Here is a 19,996-nt window from a genome sequence, read left to right on the forward strand (position 1 = left end):
AAAAACAAACAAACAAACAAACAAACAACAAAAAACACCTTAGAAGCAGAGTTATGTCCCTTCTTATGGGGAAGAGTTGATTTGCTCGACCTAAGCAGAACTCCAGCTAGACTGCCTGTATCTAGCAGTGATCCTCTCTCTATTACAGGGCATTAAGCCCAGACAGCATTTTCGGCAACAGGATCTCACTGCAGAGTAAGAACTGTAAGATTAGATAAAATTCTTCCTTGGCATTTCAAATTCAACTCCAAAAAGAACTTTTCTTTCAAACAGCTTTTTGTGTCTCTCAAGATCAGCTGTGTCTGAGTGCAACCAAACAATTCATGGTGAAGCTGGCACTGTTTTAGATTTCCTCTGTGCTGTGAGAAATCAGACTCAATCAGTTCAAGCACTCTGCATGTCACGGGCACACAGGCTTTCTCTCTTCAGAGATCAAGGTTCACGTGCTAACCATAGGCATCTGGCAGAAGTTTATCACAAAGGCTATTTGGGACAGCTCAGGCTTCTCACACATATGCTTGTAGGGAGAAGAAAATGGTGCTTACCTGCAGTGACAGATGCAATTGTAAGAGGAAGGTTTGGGCAAATCTCAAAGCCATAGTGATGGAGGACCAAGTCTTTGTACACCGTGACAGTGAGCCTGACATGGCTGGCAGGCTGGCCTCTGCCATCCGTGGTGGCATTTGTCACAGGCAGTCTGCCACTGTGAGACAAGAAATTGGTGATTAATTAAGATATAGTCAGAAAAAATGTTATCAAAGGGGCTTAGATTCCACAACCCCCCGATTTCAATGGGCTGCACAAATATACATAGAGGTCAGAACTCTTTTGGGTACCCATGGGAGTCTCCATGGTGGGCAGGCCAGCAGTGCTCCCCTGGGCTCCAGGGAAGTGTGAAGATAACAGGCCAGCAGTACCAGGCAGTTGCAGCCACAACTCTTTCAGCCACCTCAGTCCAGTGGTTGCACGGAAGGAGAAATCCAGGTGAGCCCCACAGCAAGCCCTGACCTCCATGGGTCCAAGCAACACCTTCACCCAGCAATGTGGTGAGAGAATTTGCAGCTCTCAGCTCCTGCCAGGATTCCATCCAGTTTAATTTTGATTCACAGACCTTAGAAAAGCAAAGCAGATACGGGCCACGATCTCTTGCAAATGCAACACTGCCTTGTCCTTAAGACCTGGGCCAATGGCAAGACACAAGAGTTACAAGCCCATCTTCAAGAGAAGCACATTTCACATTGAACAGTATTGTGTTTCTGTAGGTATGGTTCACAAAATAGGAATGGGTGAAAGAAGGAACATTTGGCCCACTTGAAAATGAGGGAGATGCTTGAAAACACTGCTTATTTCTATGGAATGCAGTATGCATATTTTAAAGGAACTGTAACACTGAGCGAGAACTGCGACCTATGACTCTCCACGTTCACTGGAAACAAGCTTGTGCTGTCTCTGATCAAAGCTGATCAACAAATACAATGTTTACCTGGACGCACCATCCCGGGAGCGATGAAGCCATTTCGCTACCATTTGCTCTATTCGACATGCTTTACGTGTCTGGATTAAGTTAGTCTCCAAATCTTCCATTTATCTGAAAGTGATAGAAATCACAGGAAAAAAAAAATCATAAAAGATAGAAAAGTCTGAACAGTGCCTAGAAGATTTAACACCACCAACTCACAACTCCTGTTTCCCGTGCCTGCACTTTTGTTTTGTCCAGAGTGGTGGTTATACTGCATTAAATTCTCATAGCAGAGAACAACCTAGTAGTCTCTGCAGTCCTTTCTCAAGGTATCTGGATCCTGCAATTTGTTCTCTCAGAAAGGGAAAACTGAGCTTTCTTATGACTATGGGAAATGCCTGGGATCTCCAATTAATGTGGTCCTGCCCAGGACCACATCCAGATGGTTTTAAATATCTCCAAAAAGGGAGACTCTAAACCCCTCCGGGCATCCAGTGCTACTACTGCTCAGTTGAAAAGTGCTTCCTGATGTTCACTGGGAACCTCCCGTGTTTCAGATTGTGCCCACTGCCTCTTGTCCTGGCACTGGGCAGCACTGAAAAAGATTCTGGCTCCATCTTTGCACCCTCCATTCAGGTATTTATACATATTGAGATTTCCTCTCAGGCACTCTGTTTTCCAGCCTGAACAGTTTCAGCTCTCTCAGCCTTTCCTCATAAGACAGACGCTCCATTTCCTTTATTGTTTTCATGACCCTTTGCTGGATATTCTCCAGCAGCTCCATGAATGCCCTGGGGAACACAGAACTGGACACAGCGCACTAGGTGTGGCCTCTCAAGTGCTGGAGAGACGGGAAGGATCACCTTCCTCGACCTGCTTGGCAATACTTTCTTTCTCTAATGTAGCCAAGAGTACAGGTGGCCTTCTTTACAGTGAAGGCTCATTGCTGGCTCATGTTCAACTTGGCGTCCACCAGGCCCCCTAAGCATTTTCTGCCAGGTTGCTTTCCAGCTGGGTGGCCCCCAGCATGTCCTGGTGCCCAGAGCTGGTTTTCTCCAGGGGCAGAACTTGGCACTTCCCCTTATTGAACTCTGGGAGGCTCCTAACCCAACAGCACATTTCTCCAGCCTGTAAAGGTCCCTCTGAATGGCAGCATGACCCTCTAGCCTATCAGCAACTCCTCCTGGTTTTGTCATCTGCAAACTTGCTGAGGGTACACTCTGCCCCATCATCCAGATCATTAATGACAACACTAAAACAGGACTGGACCCAGTATTGACCCCTAGTATACAGCGCTAGTTACTGGCTTCCAACGTGAACTTCCAACTCTGGGCCCAGCCATTCAGCCAGTTTTTGATTCACGTCACTGTCTGCCCATCTTACCTGTACATCAGCAGCTTCTCTATGAGGTTCTCATGGGGGGCAGTGTCAAAAGCCTTAAAAAGTCCAGGTAGATAATGCCCACTGCTTTCCCCTCATCCATCAGGTTGGTCATTTCATCATAGAAGCTTATCATATTAATGAAGCATGACTTCCCCAATGTGTATCCATGCTCGCTCCTGCTGATGATTTTCTTGTCCTTCAAGAATTGACCCTTGACTGCCTTCGGAAGGCAGATAACTAGTATATCACCTCATTGTGAGGGGTTTCCTGGGATTAATATAACCACAGAAATTAAACGTAGAGCAGTAAGGAAGCAGAAAACTGAGTGGCCAGTGCAAGCTTCTGCACATAGCTCACAAACTTAAATTGAGTTCATAAATGATCTCAAATGAATTTCTCTAAATGAAGTCCATAAACTTAAACCTGTCTCTGGTAAAACTGATCTAGAGTACTGATGTCTACTAATGCTAGAACTCTGAACATATGTGGTTCCAGAAATAATCAGTGAAGTGAATGGCTCATTCTGGATCTTCTAATTAAAAGTTCTAGTTAAGCAATATGAAAATGGTCACTCAGCCAACCTGTTCCTTGTGCTTATACCTCCTACTGTGAAACCTATGGGATGGGGTGTGACACAAGCAACGTGGTGAAAAAGTGCATCTACCAGGGTAGTAAGGAATGACTCCCAACCCTCCAAAATAGGTTCTGTGAAAAAGGTTAGGCAGTCAAAGACCCAAATGAAGTGCTGTTATACACAAATGCACACAGTATGTGGTAACAAACAAGAGGAGCTGATAGCCACTGCCCAGCTAGAAAACTGCAATTTGATTGCTGTCACAGAAACTTGATGGCATGAATCAAATGACTGCAGTGCAGCAAGCAATGGCTATAAACCATTCAGAAGGGATAGGCAAGGAAGGAAAGGTATGGGAAATGCCCTATGCAAAAAATGGAACTGGCTGCACAGAGAACAGCAACGCACAGATTGAGAGCTTATGGATGAAAAACAGAGACTAAGCCAACAAAGGAAAATTTGTGGTTTATATCTACTACAGGCCACTCAATCAAGGAGAGGATGCTGAGAGGAGTTCTTTCTTCAGCAACAGTAAATATCATGCTCACAGGCCCTGACCCTGCTAGGGGACTTCAACCAACCTGATATCTGCTGGAAAAGTGGCACACCAAACTGCAAGCAGTCAAGGAGACTATTGTAGTGTGTTGAGAATAACTTCTTAGTACAGATGATGGGAAGACCAACAAGAAGAGAGATGTTGCCAGACCTGTTATTCACCAATGTGGAAGAATTTACGGGACAGCTCAAGACTGCAGGTAGCCTGGCCTGTAGTGAACATGCCCTGGCAGAATTCTCAATCTTGAGCGATACAGGATAGGCAAAAAGTAGAGTTAACACCCTAAACCTCAGAAAGACAAACTTTAGGCTGTTTAGGGGACTAGTTCATGGGATCTCTTGGGAAACTGCCCTAAGAGATGAAAGGGAGAATGAGAGCTGGGAGATATTTAAAGACATTTTTCTTCGGGCACAAGAGCTCTCAATCCTGACATGCAAGAAGTCAGGCAGGGAAGACAGGAGACCAGTTTAGCTAAGTCAAAACCTCTTAGCCAAACTCAAAGCAAAAACAAAGTGCAGAGGCAGGAGATACACATGCTGGAAAGATTATAGAGAGATGGCCTGAGAACACTGGAAGTGTACCAGGAACCACAAGGCACAGATGGAGCAGAACTTGGCCAAAGATGTGAAAAAATAATCCAAAGGTTTCTTCAAGTACACAGGACAACAAAGATAGATAAAAAACTGTGCACCCCACAATGAGTGGTACAGGAGACCTGCCTACAATCAACATGGAGAACTCAACTTCTTTGCCTCAATCTTCACCAGCAAGCTACATCACCCAAGTTGCAAAATCCAAATACAGGTACTTGGAGAATGACATAATGCTGATGCGCCAGGGGAGTTTTAGGTTGGATCTTAGGAAGAACTTCTTTACTGAAAGGGTTGTTAGACATTGGAACAGGCTGCCCAGGGAAGTGGTGGAGTCACCATCCCTGGAAGTCTTGAAAAGACGTTTAGATAGACGTTTAGATAGTCTTTAATAGACGTTTAGAGCTTAGGGATATGGTTTAGTGGGAACTGTTAGTGTTAGGTCAGAGGTTGGACTCGATGATCTTGAGGTCTCTTCCAACCTAGAAATTCTGTGATTCTCAACATTTTTGGAGATGACATCAAGTTGTGTAATGCAGTTGACATGCTGTACAAAGGGATAGCATCCAGAGGGACCTTGGCAAGCTTAAGAGGTGGGCCCGTGCAAACATGAGGTTCACCAAGGTCAAGTGCAAGGTCCTGTGCCTGGGTTGGGACAATCCCAAACATGAATACAGACTTGGTTACAAGTGGATCTTGCAACCCATGAAGCCAGCTACATCCTGGGCTGCATTAAAAGCAGCATGGCCTGCAGGGTGAAGAAGGTGATTCTCCCCTTCTGCTCTTCTCTCGGGAGACCCCGCCTGGAGCCCTGCATCCAGCTTTGGTGCCCCCAGCACAAGAAGGACAGAAACTTGTTAGAGCAGGTCCATAGGAGGGCCACAAGAATTATCTCTGATCGTCCAAAGGGCTGCTCTCATCCTCTAATCTTCCGATGGCTGGAACACCTCTCCTACAAAGACCGGCTGAGAGAGCTCGGGTTGCTCAGCCTAGAGAATAGAAGGCTCTGGAGAAAACTTACACAAGCCTTCCAGTACCTAAAGGGGTAAAGACAGGGAGGGACTCTTTAGCTGGTAGTGTAGTGACAATGGGCAATGGTTTTAAACTCAAAGAACGTAGATTTAGATTAGATATTAGGAATAAATTCTTTAATACGAGGGTGGTGACATATTTGAACAGGTTGCCCAGAGAAGTCGTGGATGCCCTATCCCTGGAAGTGTTTAAGGCCAGGTTGGATGGGACTTTGAACAAACTGGTCTAATGGAAGGTGTCAAGTGGAAGGTGTACTTGCTCACAGCAGGGGGACTGGAACTAGATGATCTTTAAGGTCCCTTTCAATCCAAAGCATTCTGTGATTGTTTTAGTCCTACTGAAATGAAGAACTGTGGCACTGAGATCCTCTGGCTCAGATTTATTTAACTCATTATGACTTTAATTGCACCTAAAAACGTTTAAAAAAAAAAATGCTGTTTCTTTCGAAGATGTGAAGGTCAGGTCAGCTTCCAGACCCCTAAACATAATCTGCCAGTCTACCTCTGCTCTACAAAGCCGGCTCATTAGTAATTTTAATATCATACCTTCCAAGTTACAGAAAGCCTGTAGCCACCATTCTCATTACTTGTTCAAATGCTGTAAAGAACTGTGGGCTGCAGGTGGACCAAATGCAAAATGAATCAGAAAATATGTTTGCATCTACAAAAAGTTATAAATAATATCAACACTTCGTATTTCAAATATTGACAAAGAAACAATCACCTTTCACACTGTCTTCCACTCAATCTGCAAGATTTGTAAGTCCTCAGCTCTTGATCTTCTGCTCAGACAGTAAACTCAGCACATCAGGGATATTCTTTGTTATGCTGAGATGACAGCAGCTGCTGATCCATGGCAGAAGCTCTGCTGCAAGAGAAACATTAGTAAGTGAATATCAGAATAACAAGATATAAAAGAGATGCTTGGAAGCTGACAGAAATGAGGCATGAGACATTTTGTCTGAACACAAGCTGGATCTCTATTCCTCTTCACATTTTCCACTCACTACATTCTTCCTAACAATGATGAAAGGATGGGACCAATATTTGTTGATTTCTCTTTTGCTTCCCCGGAAGCTGTTTTGGCCCCTTTCACTACCCAACCACATAGCAATGGACAGAAAAGAGGGTCATAAAATTCAACCCTTCATTTCTTTCATGAGCATTTTTTTGGCTGCTCTTTCTTATGCAGCACAATCAAAAAGTGATTCTAGCCACACTGCTCCTACACCTGCCTCTGAACAGCATCTTTGAGCTGAAATGAGCATCCTTGCAATCAAACAGTACTTTCTGAAGGAAGAAATAGATTATTGGATAGGAAATCTGGCCTCTTTCCAGATGGGTGACTGGGAAATAATCATAGCACAAGTACAAGCATAGCAGTTCTGCAGCCAGGAAGACATAAATCGGACATTTCAAGCCAAGGCCTAATCATTCATCATCTACACTTAACATCATTCTTTCAGTCAAAATATTTCACCTTCTCTGTCTGTAGGCAGCCCTAGACACTGTTACACGTGTGTCACAGTGTGGCCGCTCCGTCCTCTATCCCTGCCCCTTATATTTTTCTTCTTTGCAGAAAGGACAGACTTTCCCTTCCATACTTGTGCTGCCCTTCATAAAAAAATGATTTCTGGAGGAAGTCTGAGTCCACATGACAAGGACAAAAATCTTGAAGAATGAACACAAACGCTCAGAAACCCTTGATGGAATATAAAAGAAGAAAAAAAAAATCACTCTTCTTCCTGTAAAACATAACGTTTGAGATAGGCATCTTAAAAGAGAATGCTTTGGCAGTTATTTCCTTATAGCAGTGCAAAACTCAGTGCAGTAGGGTTTGTTTTCTTTCTCAGGGTATCCCCTGGGCATGCAGGCACCTACACGTGCTGTGTGTGAAAATGTTATCCATCCCTTTGCATGTACAAACCAAGCTTGTGTGACTGGCACCTCCTCTTTGTTTCAAAACATCCCCAGAAAAGCTCTCACCGGAGTCTTTTTCCCACTTGCACCTGCCATTTTGAAACGTTTTTGGATCAAGTCCTCAAACACATCATGGAACTGCTTGACTGGACCAGAATCATAATACCAAAAGATCCTTAAACTTTGTTAGAGGAAAACAAGACTTTGAGGAAAGCAAAGAACTGCACAAACAGAAACAGTTGAAATAACCTGTCATAAAACATCTCTAGATGTGTTCCAGCCTTACTGCCACTGACCTGAATCACAGGTCTTCTAGAAACATCATTCTCAGTGATGACTACAATACAATCAAAATAGCGCACCCTTTCCTTCCCCAGTTCAATAACATATACTGACAAAGAGCTTCTTCGACCTCCCAAGAGGGAGGCTTAAAGAGCTTCTTTAAGGCTTCTTCAACCTCCCAACCTCAGGCCAGCTTCCTAGTCACTCTGCAACAATGCTTGCAGGCAGAGATTATCATGGAAGTACATAGTTCAGGCACCTAAGCTCCAGCTAATACTGTGCAGCCCTGACATGAAACCTTGCCATGCTGAGCTGAACTGTATGACCATGGAAGACACTGAAACCTTGCCTCTGGCCACCCTAGCATGCCATGGACCAAATACTAGCAGCAACCTCCACAGCAGCTGGGGTGTTGAAAATACAGGCAAATAAGATTTAATGTCAGTCACTGCCATGATCCAAAGCATAAATACAGCGCTTTGTGTTGGTTCTGTCTATTTTTCATTTAAATCAAATCTCTCTTTTTGTGCATGATCAAAACCTGAATACTAGGTTAGATCTTTAAAAAAAAGCTGTATGTTGTCCCTCAGGAGCAGCTCAAAGTTCCTAAAATAACCTCTTGTCCTCTTCCCAATTGTCCTTTATGGGGCTGTTGAGTCTCACAGAAGGTGCAAGACTGCTCCATTCATTGAAGCTAATTAGGCCTCAGCATCTTTTCATATCCTTTGAATCACAGAATCACAGAATTTCTAGGTTGGAAGAGACCTCAAGATCATCGAGTCCAACCTCTGACCTAACGCTAGCAGTCCCCACTAAACCATATCCCTAAGCTCTACATCTAAACGTCTTTTCAAGACTTCCAGGGATGGTGACTCCACCACTTCCCTGGGCAGCCTGTTCCAATGCCTCACAACCCTTTCAGTAAAGAAGTTCTTCCTAACATCTAACCTAAAACTCCCCTGGCTCAACTTTAGCCCATTCCCCCTCGTCCTGTCACCAGGCACGTGGGAGAACAGGCCAACCCCCACCTCACTACAGCCTCCTTTAAGGTATCTGTAAAGAGCAATAAGGTCGCCCCTGAGCCTCCTCTTCTCCAGGCTGAACAAGCCCAGCTCCCTCAGCCGCTCCTCGTAGGACTTGTTCTCCAGGCCCCTCACCAGCTTCGTCGCCCTTCTCTGCACCCGCTCAAGCACCTCCATGTCCTTCTTGTAGCGAGGGGCCCAAAACTGAACACAGTACTCGAGGTGTGGCCTCACCAGAGCCGAGTACAGGGGGACGATCACCTCCCTAGCCCTGCTGGTCACACTGTTCCTGATACAAGCCAGGATGCCGTTGGCCTTCTTGGCCACCTGAGCACACTGCTGGCTCATATTCAGCCAACTATCCACCATCACTCCCAGGTCCTTCTCTGCCTGGCAGCTCTCCAACCATTCCTCTTCCAGCCTGTAGCTCTGCTTGGGGTTATTGCGCCCCAGGTGCAGGACCCGGCACTTGGCCTTGTTGAACTTCATGCAGTTGACCTCAGCCCATTGGTGCAGCCTATCCAGATCCTCCTGCAGAGCTTTCCTACCCTCAAGCAGATCGACACATGTGCATAGCTTGGTGTCATCTGCAAGCTTACTGAGGGTGCACTCAATGCCCTCGTCCAGATCATCGATGAAGATATTAAAGAGGACTGGCCCCAGCACCGAGCCCTTTGATGGACGGCTAACTTCCTGATCAGATCTCTTGGTCTTCAACGTAATCCTAATGATGTTGAACTTCAGTAGCTCCCCTGGAAAAGGAGCAGAGGTGTCTCTGCCTTGCATGCAGTGCTATGGGGATACTGTGCTCTACAGCAGTGAAAGCCACTAGAGAATGAGCTGTGAAAAAACATGACACGGCTGTGCACTTCAAGATGTCTTCTGCTTTTGCCTTCTCGTGGCAGAGACACAGCAATATAAACAAGTCCACAGTCCTGCTGGTATCCAAACTGCAGCTATTCCTGCTAAAAAGGCTTGTGCAGGAGAATTTTACCTCCAATGTAGCTGGCAACTGATCCTCAGACAGTGCAGTTTGGAGACAAAGTGGAGCTGCTCCCTGCACAGGCTACCCAAACTCGTTAAGGCCTGCTATTCCCTAGAGACCAGTCACCTTCTACGTGCTGCCATCACAAGCTCTAAGCAGAAACTGCAGCAGCAGAGTGTTTTCTTGTGCAACGTGGCTGATCTTGGTTTGGAGAACAGCCCAGAAACACTCTAGCTTACACTCAGCCTCTCTGCTGTCAGGAAGTGTCAGAAAGCCCCAGTTTTTCCACCTGCTTTCAGAGATCAAAAGGACAGTGAAAAAAGGGTTCAGCTCAGGTGCTCTTTGAGGTCATCCCCAGGCAATGAACACGTCTGACTCTGGAGGAAGGCTGGGCTCCTACAGGACAGTTTGGGATCCCTCAGGCAAGGGATGGCTCTGCACTCTTGACAGTGTAAGCAGGTGTGGAACCAGGCAGATGCAGGTTCAAGAGAACAGGCAGGTTCTCACACAGCCAAACTCATGTCTCTGTGACCTGCCAGGGTCATGGAGTGGGTCCTCTATGGGGTAGAGAGGTGTCAGTGAAACTAGTCACGTCTGTCCTCGATTCTTAAACCCTTCTTCTCCTGCATGTGCCATCAGAGAGCAAGCCCATTCCTTGCTTTCCAGGCAGACAGTAGAAAACTAAGCTAATTCCTGACAAATGTAGTCATTGTGAGCCTGAACTGCATCAGAAGACACTTTTGGGAGGACTGGCTGTCTCTGCAGCAAAGCTTTTGAAGGTCAGCCAGTCCTGACAAGTCACTGGGACAAAACAGTATTTTACAGACATTCCACATAATAGCTTCTAAAGATGTTCTCTGAGATGTGGTCAGAGGAGATAGCTGGTCCAAAGGACCAGGATTAAACCTGCAAGGGCAACCTGCACTCCCATCAGAACATGAGAAAGCCCCAGCCAGGAGGATGATACTAGAGCCCCCTCCCCAGAACATTGTCTCCATAGCACCTGCCAATAAGGGCTTTCCTCTTCTTTGGAGACATTTTACCCACAGCACTGACCCTGCAGTGCTGCTGAGATGCACACACCAAGGATTCAAGCTGTGCCATGAGGCAGGACAAGCTGGATGGCACATGAACACAGAGGAAAAGCACATGCCTGCAGCTACAGCCCAGCAGCCAGCACTCACCCACTACCTCCCAGGTCCCACATCTCCTGGGACTCTCCTCAGGCTCGCTCCCATGCTAACATAGCAGATACTGACAGGGCAGGCCTCATTCCTCCTCCAGTGGACACGACTTTTACAGAAATCAAAGACTGTTACATCCCCATCACAGCTCCCTTCTTCCAACTCTGTAGTGAGGCAGGTGAAGATTTGAGGAAAAATAAACAGGAGCATACAGGCTGGGGCAAGCTATGCTGCTTTCGTTATTTGAGTGTGATTGAGCTGTTGCTAACAAGTTTTCCACAATCCCATAGTTAAGTAACATGCCTTTGGAGAAGAAAAAAAAAAAGCATAACAGAGGGGAAAGGAGAGGGGAGAAAGTAAAGAATCACCATGGTCATCCTGTCTCATAAGTCAATTCAGTATGAGGAGTAGCTCTCCCTGAGCATATCTATAACTCTTCCCTGGCTTCCGCTGAAACAAGCTGCATTCACACAGACTTGCCCAGCTCACAGGACAGCCCAAAGAGCCCAAATGCATTGTGGTGTCTCCTGAGGGGCATGGGCCTGCCTGGGGCTCATCCCAAAGAGTCCCTCTCTATGCTCAAAGGGCAGGCAGCCACAAACATCCTTTTCTGACAGTCCCCTCACCCATGCAGCAGTGCTGATTCTACTCATGAGGAAAACACCCCCATGACACTGTTCAATATTGCCAGATGTCTCTAATGGGATTTAGACTATCCTCCACACCCTTATGTCAGCTACTTTTCCAGTCACCCTGGGGCTCTCATTATAATCGCTTTGGTACCACAGAACAGCCTGCTCTCTTACAAGGACTTTACAACTGAGCTGATGTCCCCCTGACTGTATGACTGTTCCGAGTGTTTTTCCTCAGCTTCCCCATGTCAAAAAAGCTCATCTGGGACAAAGAAATTGAAAAGCTTTGACTTGGTTAAAAGGGGAAGGAACCTACAGCATCAGTCGGTAGGTCAGCAAGCCCATGGCCTAGCACTGAGGAGCAGGTGACAGTTGCTTTTCTGCTACCAAGAAAGGGATCTAACACAGTCCACGTGACTTACAGCTTTTGTTAGCAAAATGTCCTCCAAGGTCTGTACACACACCCTTTTACCAAGCTGTTTCTAGAAGACCTTAAAAACAACTGGCATTGGGTGTTTGTGTTGGGGTTCTGGGGGAAGGCAGACAACAGTGACTACATGAATTGCTCTTGTGGTCAACCTTCCTCTGAAAGCTGGCAGATGATGCTGATGTGTGCTCTGAACAAGTACAACCCCAGCCTCACTGCTTCCCTACTCAGGGAGATAATAGGCAGAAGAACAAACATTGCAAGAAGAATAGGTCTGCTGCATCACAGGACCCTTCCTCCGACAGTGCAGAAGTGTGGACCACATCCCTCCAGGCTGGTCCTGCAGCACACCAGCAGATCCTACATAGTCTATTGTACAGCCTGTGGTTCACCTGCTACCATGGGTAGCCAAAAAGAGAACCTGTGCTGCTCCAGAAATATATGGTCTTGTTTGCTAAGCAGCACCAAGCAAGTCCAGCAACAACTAATTCCTGCTCCAATGTGAACAAGCCTTCTTCATGTGTTCCAGTAGTCACCATTTCTGATTGCAATGCTTTCAGTGGGGGCAAGCGAGCAAATTCTGGCTCATCAGGTGTTGTCACTAACCACCTTAGAAAAAAGCACCAATACAACTTAGTTTTTTTATATAGCCATCAATGTATCTTGGGCTTCAGGTTTTTGTCTTAACAGAACAAAAGTACTTTTTGCATGAGTGGTACATCACACCTCAAGGAATGAGACACCACCATCAGCCCACCCACAGAGCCAGGACCAGCGTCTGACCCTGTGGGTCAGGCCCTCACTAGCTGAACACGTTACAGTAGCCTAAGGGACTTGTCATTTCTAGTCTGCAGCTAGTAAAGTCATAGTCCTTGACTGGACTCCTCCTCCCACAACATACCATATCCTCCACTTTGAACTGAGGAAAACAAGGCAACATGGTAATGAAGCTCTGAAACATTTCAGGAGGTGCAGTCTGTGTCAGAAACACGATGTGTCCCAGTCATTGCCCTCAAAAAGTGCTTCCAAGTCATAGCATTATTTTCTTCTTGTTTTTCTTCTTGTTTAAAATGAAAAAAAAAAAAAAAAAACAATATTCAGCACTGTTTTTTTTTTGTTTTGTTTTGTTTTTTTTTTAATATCAGGGAGAATTACCACTTGCCTTTCTGACTCTGTAAAACAAACAAACAAAAAACCAACAGCCAAAAAAAAAACAACAACACTACTGCCTTTTAATCTTAATGAAAACCCAGGTTTTCACCTAAAAACAAGTGCTGCCAGGAAAACAAACAAACAAACAAACAAACAAAAAAAACGAACCAGCCAAAAACAACAACAACAAAAAAACCCTGTCCACCTTCTTGAAGTCAAAAGCCTTCACCACAGAAATACCAAGCACTTTGGCAATCCAGGAAAGACAAGAGTTTCTCCTTCAGGCCTTCTTGCTGGTGAACCCTGCCTGATGAATATGCTGCACACAGAAAAGGATTTCCAGGAACATCAGGGATATCTAAAGACACACCACTCATGTTGCCTCTACTTGGATATTCCAAATACCCCTGGAAATCCTATGGTCTTTCTATTTTCCACAGTGCTGGTCAGCAATGATCAGGTTTTCCTCAGACTCACTCTGGCTCACCCAGACCACAGCATCTTCACAGGTGCCTGTCACTTGGGACAGAGCTTCTCAGGGCCCCAGATTCACCTTTCAGTTGCTCTTCACAGGGGAACCCGCCTTGCAACATAGAATCATAGAATATCCCGAGTTGGAAGGGACCCATAAGGATCATCAAGTCCAACTCCTGGCACCACACAGGTCTACCCAAAAACTCAGACCATATGACTAAGAGCACAGTCCAATCGCTCCTTATACTCCAACAGGCTTGGTGCAGTGATTACTTCCATGGGGAGTCTGTTCCAGTGTGTGACCACCCTCTTGGTGAAGAACCTCTTCCTGACGTCCAGCCTAAACTTCCCCTGCCTTACCTTAACACCATTCCCGCAGATGATTACGGAGAATAGGTGAGTGCCTGCCTCTGCACTCCCCCTCGCTAGGAAGTTGTACACTGTGATGAGGTCCCCCCACAGCCTCCTCTTCTCCAGGAGGAACAGGCCAAGCGACCTCAGACACTCTTCATACATCTTCCCCTCTAGTCCCTTCACCATCTTCCTCGTCCTCCTCTGGAGGCTCTCCAACAGTTTTGCATCCTTTTTGTACTGTGGTGCCCAGAACTGCACACAGTGCTCGAGGTGAGGCGGGACTAGCACAGAGTAGAGTGGGACAATCACCTCCCTCAACCAACTAGTGATGCCGTGCTTGATACACCCCAGGATACGGTTGGCCTTCCTGGCTGCCAGGGCACACTGCTGGCTCATATTCAACTTGCTGTCAGCCACAACCCCCAGATCCCTTTCTGTGGGGCTGCTCTCCAGTGTCTCATCGCCCAGTCTGTACATATAGCCAGGGTTGCCCCATCCTGGGTGCAGGAGGACCCGGCACTTGCTTTTGTTAAGCATCATGTGGTTGATGATCGCCCAGCCCTCCAATCTGTCCAGATCTCTCTGGACAGAGATGATTAGCAGATGTGTCCAGTGGAGCAGCATGACCTGGGGACGAGTTGACCATGGAGGAGAGGAATGTTATGAGACCGCTCAGCCTGCACACACACCGTACACTGGCAGAGGTACAGACTCAGCCCTGCTAAGGTCCTGTGCAAGGTGGCTCCATGCCCCACCCCAGAGGAGGAACTTATTGCAGCAGAACAGAGGAACGGACGCAGCAGCTATTGACAAGCTGAAAGATGAATCTGAAGGTCCAAATGAGCCATGCCCTCCACAGGAATTACCTAGAGTAGCCACTGCCCAAGAGGCCCAGAAGAACCACTGCCATTTGGAATCTTTAAGCAAAATCCAAGTAATGCTTGGCAAGATCTGAGGAGGCAGGAGCACTTCTTGCGGTTTGCCTGAGAACAGGCACAAACAGCAAGCTGACAGCGTGCTACCAGATAGTCGTTAACACAGTCCCTCTCATTAGCCTGACCACACTTACTACTGGTGCCCAGAAGCTGTTACTGAACACAAGCTGTTGGCTGCTGTGCAGCTCAGCCAACCTGCAGGGCCGTGCCAGCTGTTGGCTTTCTGTCAGCAGTCATTTGCAGTAGTTTGGACTATACCATTACACCTTCATACTGCTTTGGTTTAAGAACTTTCTGCAGACCTAAGAGGATTCAAGTCCAAATTAGTTTCAAAATACAAGGTTCTAGGCATAGTATGGAAAGAGTTTAGGCACTGAATAACAACATTAGCAAAGACCTCACATTCCTGCCTTGCGCACAGATTCAGAACAGAAGAAGAGAGTAGTAAGAATAGTGCCATGGGCCACTACACACAAACCAAAGAAAATTATACATATTTTTGAGCAAGGGGAGAAAGGAGAAAAATCAATGCCTCTCTTCCTGAATAACTTTCACTTCTAGAACTAGACTTGTGTGGAAGTGTGTGAACAGTGTGACCAGCAGGGTTAACAGTGTGACCAGCAGGGCTAGGGAGGTGATCGTCCCCCTGTACTCAGCTCTGGTGAGGCCACACCTCGAGTACTGTGTTCAGTTTTGGGCCCCTCGCTACAAGAAGGACATGGAGGTGCTTGAGCGGGTGCAGAGAAGGGCGACGAAGCTGGTGAGGGGCCTGGAGAACAAGTCCTACGAAGAGCGGCTGAGGGAGCTGGGCTTGTTCAGCCTGGAGAAGAGGAGGCTCAGGGGCGACCTTTTTGCTCTTTACAGATACCTTAAAGGAGGCTGTAGTGAGGTGGGGGTTGGCCTGTTCTCCCACGTGCCTGGTGACAGGACGAGGGGGAATGGGCTAAAGTTGCGCCAGGGGAGTTTTAGGTTGGATGTTAGGAAGAACTTCTTTACCGAAAGGGTTGTTAGACACTGGAACAGGCTGCCCAGAGAAGTGGTGGAGTCACCATCCCTGGAAGTCTTTAAAAGATGTTTAGACTGATTAAGGAGGTATTGGGGAGGCAAGGACAATCCCCAGACATGGACTGTATATCTCGAAACAAGACACTGAAACTCATGATAAGGAAGCGGCAGACGGACAGAGAAACAAACGTAAGGACTATAAATCTCAAAACTGGACATTGGAATTCATTATAAAGATACAACAAACGGAAGAATTAGCAACAACCAGCTCTTGCAATTAAGAAACCTGCCAATTCAGCAGATTCCTGACCAAAGGTGAAAAGTACACTGTGAGGAAGACTCGGGGTCTTCCTCCCAAAGACCCCTGCCCACATCCCAAAGACCCCTGCCCACAGTTCTTGGAAGGCTCTACGCAGGCGCAAGGTGCCAAAAGGCTAATTAGCATGAGAAGCGAGGGAAGGCGGGGATAGGTAATGCATATGTATAGGTGCTTGTAGAATATTGATAGATTGATTGTATAAATTCAAGACTGCTTTCCGCTTTAGGTATGCATGATAGGTGGAGAGATCCCCCGTGCATCCAGCGCTGCAATAAAGAATATACCACTTAAAGGAATTTCGGCTTCGATCTTTGAATCAAGACGTAGAGCTTAGGGATATGGTTTAGTGGGGACTGTTAGCGTTAGGTCAGAGGTTGGACTCGATGATCTTGAGGTCTCTTCCAACCTAGAAATTCTGTGATTCTATGAAGACTTTGATCCCTTCAGTTATATTTCTCTGGACAAGAACTACCAGCATATAAGGAAATGTTCCCCTTTAATTTCACACAATCACAGAATTGCTCAGGTTGGAAAGGATGTTGGAGGTCATCCAGTCAAACCCTCCTGCCCAGTAGGCTCACCTATAGCACATTGCACAGGATGGCATCTAGATGGGTTTTGAATATCTCCAGAGAAGGAGACTCCACAACCCCTCTGGGCAACCTGTTCCAGTGCTCTGTCACCCTCACAGTATATTCAGCTGGAACTTGCTCTGTTTCAGTTTATGCCCATTGCCTCTCGCCCTGTTGCTGGGCACATCTGAAAAGAAACTGACTCCATCCTCTCCACACCCTCCCCTCAGATATTTATATAGATATTGATGAGGTCTCCCCTTGGTATCCTCTGTTCCAGGCTAAACAGGCCCAGTTCTCTCAGCCTGTCCTTGTGTGACAGGTGCTCCCGTCCTCTAATCATCTTAGCAGCCCTCATCCAAACCCACTCCGGTACTTCTATGTCCCTCTGGTACTGAGGAGCCCAGAACTGGGCACAATACTCCACGTGTGGCCTCAATAGGGCCAACCAGCTGGGGAGGATCACCTCCCTTGAGCTGCTGGCAACACTCTTCCAAATGCAGCACCTGCAATTTGCACAGCATGGAGGGAAAACACACACACAAAACAATCCTGTTCAGAACTCCACGTACTGGCACTGATCTCCATGTTCTGGTGCAGACCTTGAACCGAGAAACATGCCTCTGAAATTCAGCACTCTGGAGTATTCCCAGTATCTTCCTGTGGTCGCTCATGCAGAAGAAAACTAACCTGATCATACACAAGCTCAGGGCAGGCAATGTAACAGGTTCCTCCACGTCTGGAGGTGGTCTTTACTTGTGCTTGGGGTTTTATCAAGCTTGAGGACTATATGTTGGGAAACAACTTCTGCATAACCTTTCAGTAAATGATATGAAAGGAAGATTAAAGAAAGGAAAACCACACGCACTTAAAGAACACTGACTTGGGAACGTCATGCTGCATACAGAGCCATTCATTTCACAAGCAGCCTAGGAATCCTCTTCAGTTTTAACAGTATCAAGCTCTTTGGAAGCATTACAGCCCAGATGGCTAAGCAGCACTAAACACACTGCTCTATTTGCTGGCAGTTTGCTTAGAGAGTAATTTACTAAAACTTAGATGGGTGAAATCACCTAGGGATGGTTAGATAAATTAGATAGCACTACGCTTGGAAGCATGTGCCATATGCCTGATACCAAAGGCTGCATTATGGAAGCAAAGGAGTCTCTATGGCAAGCTCCACACTTAACTGCAGGCCCAGCTGCAACTGAATGCTTGCAGTTCTGCTGCCCAGCTGCTCTTCCCCACAGCAGCCATAATTGGCACAGAATGCAGCTGAGAGGCTCTGGTGGAAAAGAATTTCACTTGCTATTTCCTGGAAGTTTTCACTGGCTTCTTTCAAGCCTCCTTTTCTTCCAGAGCACTCCTACCCCAATAGTCAATCTGAGAAATCTGAGAACCCATCTCCACACTGCCATCTCTACCATCCCCTTTTGCACAATGGGGCCAGCACCTCTTTTTCAGTTATGCTGAGTCCTTGCAGATGGTCCCAGTGCCTCTTTCCCCGCCTCCCCCCCCGGTCTTCCCACCCAATTCAGTCCCTGAGCTTACTCATCACAGGCAATTCAGAAACAGAGAAATGGACCACAAGTGAAGTGCCTCTCTAGTTGATGTCAGGTAAAATGTACACAGTGAGAAAAGTTCCGCTTTGCAGGCTTCTAGATTTTTTTTTTCCCAGCTTTGATTTTTATCAGGTTGTATGATAGCCTTCTCAACATTTCATTATTTGCCTTGTTACAGATCACCCAATATGGGAGTGGGAACTGCAACAAAGGAAAAATGGAGAAAATGGTTCACTGAGGGCTTCGTATCTCACATCACTACACTTCATCTCCAGTTCTGCAGATTTTTCTGTGTCAATAGGACTGCTCCTCCAGGAGGAGACCCTTATAGCTAACACGCTTCCTGGTATTTCTGGTCTTACAGCCCCTTTAGACCATAGGTCTGATATATATCTCACAAACAGGTAAGTCTGGAACCCAAATCTGCCACGAAGGAGAAACTTCAGATAGTTGCCCATTGCTTTAGTTACAATCGTCTTCAACAAAGCACACAGAGTGTTATCAAAAATACAGAAGGTAGAGATCAGCACATACATCCAGAACAGGTTTCTCAGGTGGAATGTGGCAGGTGTGTTTCAGTGCTTAGATAGCCACCATAAGCACATACAAATGGAGCAAATCCGATCAAAATCCATAGCACCTACCAGACAAACACGCACAGGCTGTCTGATCCTACCTACTGTCCTCTGCAGAGTTCTGATTTCTGCATGTCATCAGACCCACAGAGACCCTGCCTCTGCACAGCAACACCAGTGCCCTTGGTCATGAAGAACCCCTCTGGAAACCAGTTTACCCACCACTCACATGTTAAAGCCACTTTGACTTCAGCTCCCTCAACCTCAGGTAAAATTTCTCTCATAATATTTTCCCACTGCGGTTAAAAAGCCAGTATCATGGACTGAATTCTACAACTGAAAGTCTTCTTTGAGAAGAGGGGAGCATCTATTGCTTCTTCCCATGCAAAGGAAAATTAGCTCACAGCGTTTGGTGTGAGAGTGAGATCAGGCCAGAAACAACTAAACAAGTCACATGCAGACAGCCACTCAACATTCAAGGTCGTTAGCATTTCATTCAGACTGACATAACAGAAAAAGCTGCCATGCAGGCAGGCATGCATTTTTTTGGTTACGAGAGAAGAGCAGGACGCTAGACCACACCCCAGAGCTGCTGTTTTTCTGCTGGACCCGACTCAGAACGGGGCAACCTCTCCCGCTTTGTACTGGGCTGACCACTGCCAGCAAAGCCACCGCCATGGCTCTCGCGCCTCTGCCGGCAGCTTTGGGCCGGACATCTCCGAAGCCAACCGAGCACCAAGATACCAACTCGATACCAAGACCGGGAGAAGCCGCGCTGCCATCGCCCCCCACCCCCGCACCCCCTGCCTTGCAGCCCAGGACCCCGTGCGCGCACCCCGAGCTGCCCCGACGGCGGCGGCGGCGGAGCCGCGGCTCGGGCGGCGCCGCTGGGAGCGGAGCTCGTTACCTGCTGCGCGGAGGCGAGCGCAGAGCCGCCGGCGACAGCGGGACAGGTGCGGCCTCTGCCCGGGAAGGCGGAGCCGGGGCGGGGGTGGTGGGGGCG

General features: G+C 46.9%; 1 protein-coding gene across 7 annotated transcripts in view; it reads right to left on the reverse strand.

The window, feature by feature from the left end:
- Positions 1-19,996, reverse strand: part of FRMPD1 (FERM and PDZ domain containing 1) — a 43,319-nt gene extending 23,323 nt beyond the window's left edge. For 6 of the 7 annotated variants that reach the window (XM_084504229.1, XM_084504235.1, XM_084504233.1 and 3 more), the window contains exons 1-4: positions 19,901-19,996; positions 6,318-6,461; positions 1,484-1,588; positions 546-703 (exon numbers count right to left, since the gene is read on the reverse strand). In XM_084504229.1, coding sequence (XP_084360355.1) covers positions 546-703; positions 1,484-1,584 — 259 coding nt within the window. In that variant the 5' untranslated portion in view covers positions 1,585-1,588; positions 6,318-6,461; positions 19,901-19,996. The remainder of the gene's footprint in view (positions 1-545; positions 704-1,483; positions 1,589-6,317; positions 6,462-19,900) is intronic. The other variant, XM_084504231.1, reaches the window with a different exon arrangement.

This window comes from Aythya ferina (genome assembly GCF_964211825.1).
Source record: "Aythya ferina genome assembly, chromosome: Z".
NCBI classification, from domain to species: domain Eukaryota; kingdom Metazoa; phylum Chordata; class Aves; order Anseriformes; family Anatidae; genus Aythya; species Aythya ferina.